General features: G+C 36.9%; 1 protein-coding gene across 1 annotated transcript; it reads left to right on the forward strand.

Annotated features, from left to right (window-relative positions):
• Positions 1 to 740: 740 nt before the first annotated feature.
• On the forward strand, positions 741 to 4,328 carry EV154DRAFT_487760 (uncharacterized protein; the record flags this gene model as incomplete). The annotated part of the gene is made up of 3 exons (XM_051599010.1): positions 741 to 835; positions 885 to 995; positions 1,052 to 4,328. The coding sequence occupies 3 exons, from the start codon at positions 741 to 743 to the stop codon at positions 4,326 to 4,328; spliced, it is 3,483 nt and encodes a 1,160-aa protein (XP_051451149.1).
• Between the last annotated feature and the right edge of the window lie 5,008 nt (positions 4,329 to 9,336).

Raw genomic sequence — 9,336 nt, forward strand, 5'->3', positions numbered from 1 at the left:
CTATTAAAAATACGAAAATCATGTTAATAATCTGCAAATAAGAAGAGGTTGATGGAACTTACATTTTCAAAACATGAAAAAAGGGACTAAAAATAAAATAAAACGCGTGTTAGCATGGAATAATTATTACAAACAAGAATGAAAACGTACCCTCGTATCTGTTTGATATCTCTAATGGAAGTCTAAAGTAAACATCTGTGAGTAAACTGAGTTCTTGTCAATATATCATGATTACCTTTTAGTCTCAAAACACGCGAGTACATCAATGATTGTAACTAAAATAAAAAGACAAGGTCATCAATATGATTTTGTATTTCTATTTCCTATCAGATACCAACCCTTCCAACGAAAACTACAATAAATCACGCTTTAGAATCAAACAAAACGTCATGGTCAAAGACAAAATAAAAAAAAAAGAGAGGAAAAGGAAAAGAAAGATAGCGTGAAAAAATATGCGAGAGTTGCGTGACAAATTGCCGCCAGAGTCGGCTGTACACCAATCAAATTACATGCATGTGTCATTCGGGCTAAGCTCCAAAGCTGTAACAGCTGTCATCATTTATTAGCGCCAAATGCAAACAGCTGTCATATTCAATGGCCAAACTTGTATATAAAGGCATCAATAACATATTTCTCTACCACTATAACTTTTTTTTATACAATTATGTCAAACCATACAAACAGATTTCATAACCTTGTGGAACTAAATGCCGAAATTCGAGATCGAGCCTTGAGCTGTGATGTTTGTCAATACCGGTACTGATAGACGCAGCAATTATACAAGACATCTCAGCTCTGAATCACACCGGTTAAACGTAGCGAATGCAATCCTCTCGTAAGTAATATATCAGAGAGTTATTGGAAAATTTACTCACAAACATTAGAAATGCAAACAACCCTAATGAGGTTCAAAATGAAGCAATGAATACTGATCCATCTCCTGAGGTTCAAGATGAGGCAGATACCTCCATGAATATTGATTCACCTTCTGGAAGGTAATTTTTTTATTGAAAACTTAACCAATGTATATGCTTACCTTTAAAACTATTAGTCCAATGATGACAGACATTGATGTTGAACCTGAGCCTGAACCAGACATAACCCCTGAAGAAGCTTTCGGAAGCTCCCATGGTTTTGAGGAGGATGACAGTGAAATCGGACGTGACTTTGACCCCTTTGAAAACATTTTAAATGATGAAGTACAGTTGGATGGTGGTCCTGGTGTTAGTGAATCTATCAACCCCAATACCAATGATGATGAACCTCAAGTACCTGATGATGTTAATGGCAACCCTTACTTTCCTTTCAAAAATGAATATTACATGCATGCTCTTCTCTTTTTCAAGTCTTCAAGTATGAAGTATTCAGAGGAAGAAATTAAAGCCACCCTTGAATTCGGCAGATACTTGATTGAAATAGCAATTCGGCAATACAAAGATCAACTTGCTCTGGATCCCACTGACACTGACTATGATTTCAAAGGCTACCCTACTCCCCATGGTATTTCTAGGTTTTACAAATCTACCAAAAGCACTGTTCCAATTCTTCCCCATGCTGAATATTATGTGAAAAGCCGTGAAGGTATTCCTTATACCACACCTATTGATCATTCTAGTCGTGACGCTGCTGGTAAGCCGTACAAGCCTGATCTGATTATCAACCATGTTTCTGAACACCTGCGACTTCTCATTGCCAATCCAATCATGTCCCCCTATTTATCTGATCTTCCTGATTATACGAGTAACCAACGTATAAAGCTTAGTCAAGGTAAAAATTGGATTGAGGATAAATTGTTTCAGCCTCCCATGATAATTGCTGGTAATGATAACAACCCTCGGCAATTGTGGGTGTCGGATAGAATCTCTCGTCTGTCTGATATCAATGTTCCTGTTCAACAGCGTCCCTACTTCAAGGTATTCAAGTTCTTCCAAGAATCCAACATTGTCAAGGCGTTTCTTTTCCCTGTAATAACCAAGATGAATGATTCCATGTACTATCTCTCCGAAAAGGTTGTCTCATGCGATGTATCCCAGCTCAATCTTGATGATGTTTGCCGTTTAGAAGTGGAAGATTACCAGGCCTATACCAGTGTCATGCAAAATTCGACTCCTGAACGTTTAATCATCTGTAACCCGAGCTATACTATTGATGACACTAATTTGATTCGTGATCATTATAACATGATTAAAGCTGCCAACGACCACAAGCACCCATTGCCTGTTAACTCCAACTTTGTCAACAACGTCCTTAACTCGTCTATTCCCAAGAACTTTCAGGTTGTTAGAGTTGTTCCTTATAACTTGTTTTCTGATGACACTAGTGGTAATTCTACCTCAAAATGGAATTGCTTCGATACTTGGTCAATGAATCCTGCTGCTGTCCACCTAAGTATTGCCAATCATTACTTGAACCAATTGCTTTTATGTGGGTCTAACAAACTCAGTGCCATGGAGCAGTTGCCTTCCCTTGTTGGTAATCTAAAACAGCTGGAAACTGGTATGCCGATGTTTGATGCTGTCCTTAAAGAAGACGTATTTGTTGTCGCTCCTCTTTTGTTCATCAAGGCTGACAATCCTCGTCATGCCGAGATAACTTGCTTAAAACATTCAACGGCTACATATCCTTGTAGAAAGTGCTTCTGGTGCCGCCATGCCAATAATTACGATCAAAATATACGGACCACTCCTGAAGAATATGTGTCAGCTCCAAGGGAAAAAGGGCATTGGGAAAGTTTATTTATTACAAGCAACTTACCTATTCCTGATTTTTCGATCCGGGTTCGTGATAGACAGGGTAACTTTATTTTTGTTGATGATCTGATGACTCTTGGTTTCAAAGATTCTAATGGTAAGGGCTTGTTGGGTCTGTCCTCTTGGGATCCAAGTAAAGATACGCCAGTTGAAATATTGCATGGATTATGTCTGGGCCTGATCAAGTACACCTTCAACAAGGCTGCCGATTGTTTTTTTAACAAAACCCAAGTCGATGTTATCAGTTCTCTATGTCGTACTTACGGTTCAAAGGCTTTCACTAACTTGTCCACTCATCTGAAGGGCTACAAAAGCTACCTTGGAAGAGATTTCAAGCTTATGGTCCAGATGATTCCAATTGTACTGAGACTTGCTAAGGATGACCGGGCATTCTTGACTTTTCGTAACGATCCCCACCACAGGCTGAATAACATCATCGATACTTTCGATAAGCTTGGTGAGCTTTGTTCTCTATCATATATGTCGGAAATTCATACCAACTTTGACAAATTTGTTGAGATGCTTCGAAAGGCTGCCAATGATACAATCGTTGCTTTGGATAACCTTGATCATACGGCAATTCCAAGTAACAGGCGTTCTCGTCGCGGTCGTAGAGCCAATCAAGCTTCTACAACTGAAAATGTAGATGAGCCATCGGTGATGTTTGGTGATGTTGTGCCTCCTGAAGAAGGTGAAGATTCTGACGATGAAGACGTAACTTCTGCTGCTGCTACTGGTGCTGCTGCTACTGGTGCGCGTGCTGGTGTTCGTTCTCGTGCTGGTGCTAGTTCTGGTGAACAGCTTAATGGTGCTTCCATTCCATACGCCAAGACAGGTGGTCCTCTGTGCAATCGTTTGAAAACACACTTGATCATTCACTTGGTGGAGGATTGTATTCGTTTTGCTTCTCCTGTGCTTTTGGCTACTGAAAAGAATGAACAGTTTAACAAGTACATTCGGGCAATAATCATGAAAACGAACAAGCAAAACCCCTCTCGTGACTTGGCCCTGATCAATGGTCGTGAGCTGTCTTTGAGGAATGTCGCGATGGGTTGTTACTGGGACAATGATGCGAAGACTTGTGGTTCCAAGGTGAGGGAATGGTTTAGTCGTTTTGGTCAAAAAATGTACTTTAACGCCAACCGTGAGTATGGTAGTGCTGCATACATCTCCGGTAAGAGAGTCGCTTTTAACATGGTGGCTGTCTTTGATCTCGATCTTGGCGAAGGTGGGAAGCGTCGTTTACTTGGAAAGGTTGTGCTGAAACGCGGTGATCTCGTCGAACTGGAGGTTTACACACTTGTTGAAAAACCAGTGCAAGTGCTTTCTGACAACGCAAGCATCTTCACAAACTACCAGGTGGACGATGGTGGCAATCTTCTCGCGGTCAAATCGGACGAAACTCTAAGTACGCTGGTGTTCAAGCTGGCTGTTGTTGAACTATTGGACATGTCGCATTCAACTGTGATAAATGATATTCAATACTCAATAATTAACAAGTGTAAGTTTGGTACTCTTTGGTGGTTCCATAATACGGACAGACATTTCGAAATGTTGAAAAACGATTCTCAAGATTAACCTTAAGAATAATTTCGAAATTTTTACATGTCATTTTTTTAAAAAATGAAGTTCACTTCATTTTGTTATCCAATAAAAACGGTCAAATCCACGACCTTCTATCCTCACCCCTCAAGGACACCCATTTAAAGGTTTTGTGCATCCTCAATATTTTTTTAGCGTCTTTTTTTTGATGCATCTGGTGTTTAATAACGTATTTTGGTTTTTCATCCAATCGGCAGCTTCTATTTTTTTAAAAAATTAAAGTTTGCTCACGGATTTACTTTTTGGGACAGAATTTCAGTAAAATTTAAGATTTTCAACTGGTTGTGTAATGATACCAGTAGATGGGATGAACTTCTTCCCGCTGCACAATTATGTTGTAACTATAAGATCCGTAATCGTACTGGTAGCAGCCCCTTCTCATTGATGTTCGCACGCCAATTAAATAAACCTCAGGACTATACTGATCCGAAAATAAGTAAAACTGTTCCACGTAAATTGACATCTGAAGAAGAGTTGATAAACAAAGCCGAAATCATGGCAACAGTTGTGTTTCCTGCTATCCACGAAAGAACGATGAGATTAGTTGAGGAACAAAGTAAAAAGTTCAATACAAAACACTACCTGATAGACATTGCCGTAGGAACTGCAGTAATGGTGAAATTGCCAAATCGAGCATCCAAACTTTCTCCACTATATGAGGGACCATTTACTGTAGTACGAAAGACGCAAGCGGGAACGTATGTACTTAAGGATGAAATGAACGAGCTACTACACAGAGACTATGTACCATCTGAGCTCAAGGTAGTATCCATCGACGAAACAAATATTGAAGATGAATTATACGAAGTCCAAGAAATTCGAGACCACAGACAAGATCCGAATGGCGAACGTGAATATCTGGTAAAATGGGTTGGGTATGGTGAACGTGAAAATTCATGGTTAAAGACATCAGCATTTTCGTCATCACAGTCTATCAAAGCTTATTGGGATAAAGTAAGAGATCTAGAGAAACTTGAAAAAATACGTAAAGCAGAGCTGGTGAATAAATCAGACTCAAATTCCAAAACACAAAGGCTTGTTTCACAGCGTAATGTTGGTGACAATGCTACTAATTATAACAAAAGAAAGAGAGCGAATAACACATATAGTAATGGTCAACCTGTACAGAAGAGACGTAGTAGTAGTCGGCTTAATAAGAACAAATAAGGCATGAAGTAAGAATGAAAGTAAAAGTAAAAAAAAAAAAAAAAAAAAAAAATTATTTCAATAAGCCTCAATTTGTTCGTGTCTGGGTTAGCGGTGATAAAACTTCTTATGTTGTAGAAATTAATACACGTAATGTCGATCACATAAAGTTAGCTAGGAAATTTAACCGATTCAACTATCGTTGAATCTAGTAGAGGGAAATGCGCTAAATCACACATATAGATTGTACATATAATAAATTCATATCTCATCATCACTGATAAATGATAGCTAAATCATGGTCAGGCATAAAAAAGGAATTCGCTAAAGCCGGTCACTATTTTAAAGTGTCACGGTATCGTAACACCAATGTCCAAAGTTAAGACATGTTATTGTTATTATTTCTCTATTGACTATGCGTAGCACTAATTGTCCAATATAGCATACTCATATTGTTAAGAGTAGTATCCTCAGCCTCGTCCATTCCATTTATTATAAATACTCTTTATTTTTCCTCTTCTTAAATCTTTAGTTAACTTTAACATCAATAAACTCTGACAAGAATTCTAATTGATCCTATTGTTTTTTTCTACCTTTTTTTCTGCAAAACTATCCTCTATAAGCCTACTTTTGCTACAAACACTATGTTAATCGGCCTGATTCCTTGGACAATATCATGTTTGCTCAATTTGCTTCCTATTACGAAATTAGTAAAAGGCATCCAAGAAAAAAAAGAAACACTAAACGGGATGACGATGAAGAAAATGAGGACGAAGACGAGGCGGAAGCCGAAGAAATAGCTCAAGCAGCCACGGGTCTTAGTGACTCATTTACTTATGGTGGATCTCCCGGCGAGGTCTTTGAATTAAAAAACAACTCTGGTTACATTCAACGTAGACCGAAGTCAAACGTTATTAGACACTATAAATTTAATATCGAAAAAGAACGCTCTGATTATTTCAGGGCCCTTTTAATGTTATTTCTACCGTGGAGAGACGAGGTTCAGGAATTATTGGACGTGAACAGCGAAGATCGGTGTAATATCCGATGTCTAAGAGACAATAATTTCAATCAAATATAAGATAATCCTTTATTACACAGCCGCGCACTCGGTGGTAAAAGGTGGTAAAAAAGTACCAACTTAGACCACCTGCGGTGGTAAAAACCCTTGATTTTTTATCCCAGATGTGGTACAGGTGGTACGATTTCACTACCTCTGGTGGTAAAAAAAACAAATTTATACCACCAGAGGTGGTGCGTTTTATCCACCAGTGGTATCATTATACCACTTTAAATGGTTCAAACACTCCAGCAGTTGTATCTTTTTACCACTTTAAACTGATGTATTGTTCCGTCTGTTGCATGTTTTTACCACTTTAAACTGATGTATTGTTCCGTCTGTTGCATGTTTTTACCACTTTATATTGGTATATTGTTCCGTCCGTTGTTTGTTTTTACCACTTTAAAATGTCTTTTTGTTCATTCCGTTGCATATTTTTACCACTTTAAAATGTCTTTTTAATCATTCTGTTGCACTGTTATTACTTTAAAGCATTACATAATCGAAAAAAAAATTTACGTATAAATACACAAAAACTGTGAAAAATTGGGGGTATGGAAAACGTTTTTATTGGTATTTATTTTGTATTTTCACTTCGAAGCTACTGAACGTGCATCCATATTATTACCAGAAAAAAATTAAATGGAAATATTAATTAACTTACTATCAACAAGATATAACGGCAAAAAAGTCTTTCAATAAACCTCATAAAGAGCCAAGGGAATCATAAGGTATAACAGCATATAAGACTAAGAAAAAGTTGGACTTCCCTGAGAAATACAGCCTAAAATAAAAAAAATGTAGCCTAAAATAAAAAACAATTGCCCTAAAATTAGAAAATACAGACTAAAATAAAAAAAATGCAGGCTAAAAAATTTTTGTATGGCCTAAAAAATATTTCATCAGCCTGGAAGAAGCTTGTCTACATCTTGAAGCCTTTAATATCAGCACAGAAAAAGCTCTGAATCTATGGAACACAGTTAAAAAACGTAATGAAAATGTAACGTTATCTAGTACCTTCACCATATGTCACAAAGCGAATATACGAACTTTCTATGGAACTTATAAGCCAGGAATAGGATGAGTATTTATATATGCTATATTACCTTTTCTTTTTGTTTAGTCTTTTCTACAACCTGCGAGATTGTAATCATATCATAGATTACAAAACTTGGGTTGTGTAGATAAGAATTTACGAAGAGAAAGAAAAGAAAGAGAAAGAGTAAGAGAAAGAGAAAGAGAGAAAAAAAAAAAAGTAAGTTTATTAATCCATTAAATTATTCAAAGTGCGAATTCTTTGAAATTTTTAGTAGTTATCTTCTGGCTATTTTTCTTCTAGGGCGGTGGATACGGTCGTCTTCTAAAGTCTGTTCAAGCTCTTCTACACCAGTATTCTCATTGCCGTGCAGAGGACTATTCCGTTCTTCCTCTAGTTCAGCAATAGAGGGAATAGTCTCTTCGTCATCCGACAAAGATCCTGCTTCCCAGGTTGACACGTTCTACAGAAAACGCATTAGAAACATAATAATAAATAAGTGTGATTGTTTAGTCATTGTATTACCCTTTTTCCCAGTCTGTTGTGGGCTACACTTGCCAACAACCTTTCTGCTCCCCAGTAGTTCTGACATCTATCCAAGTCTATTTTACTTTTCTTGGCTAATCGTTCCAACATGATGATGTATTTCATCTTGATATCACGGGAAAGCTTGCCCCAGGTGCAATTCATCAACACAGCATTCTGAGATGTCTCGATTTTTAACTCTGTGGTATTTGACAAAATATTACATAGAAAAGTAATGAGATAAAAGTATATTTTTATTAGGGGTAAAAATAGACTAAAAGAACTCTGCTGCTATGAAATAATTGATCCTTTTTATATTGCACAACTCTCCTGAGTTTTAATGATGAGTCAACCTTTCTGGTTTTGGAATAGATCTATACTTTGTTTCCCGCCTTGGATTAAATGGATACTACTCGTTAGAATTGTTTCCAGATAACGTTGTCCCATATCAGTGGATCGGGAGCATGAGTATGCTAATAAATCTTTAGTATTAGGAGACACTTATTTATCAGATCATGCAACGGTTACTGTAAAAGATTCATACTTGTTTGTCAAGTGTAATTGGCAATAGAACATAATAGTTGATCATTTATTCATTATCTTTGTAATGAATAAATTACGATCCCAAATATAAAATGTCTTATCGATATTTGTATATTTGGTTGTAGAAGCTAGGTATCCATTAATTCATACACTATTTCTTTATACTCTTTATCAGCAGTATAATTATATCAATATATAAGTAAATGAACCATTTATATTAAGAGCTGTTCTATTCTCTCTCTGGGTAGCTAATCCATTGAGAGAACTATTAATATTAAGTTTCTCTTTCTTATAATTCTTGATTGATCTGAGAAGTTTCTCTTCTCGATCGGTGATATCGTAACTCAGTGGTATAGCATTCTGTATCCAGCTGTCATTCGTATATCGTATTTAGGCCAATCATGCAATCTTTTATATAGAAGTATGTACTCGAAGTAGGAGAAGTTGTATAGCAGTATACAAGCGTATGCTGATATGCAACATCAAAGGTTGTTTTAATTTCATAGTTTATTTATTTAGACGATTTGCTTAATTATTCTTTAAGTGGATCGTACCCAAATAAGACAAACTCTCCCAAACAAGTTTTGGCATAATCTCTCAAAATATGAAGGAGAGATTTTAACTGCACGTTCTTTATTTCTTTGGATTCCAAACTCTCGTCTGGGTTGGGCTTC

This window comes from Mucor mucedo (genome assembly GCF_025094135.1).
Source record: "Mucor mucedo strain NRRL 3635 chromosome Unknown EV154scaffold_202, whole genome shotgun sequence".
Classification (NCBI taxonomy): domain Eukaryota; kingdom Fungi; phylum Mucoromycota; class Mucoromycetes; order Mucorales; family Mucoraceae; genus Mucor; species Mucor mucedo.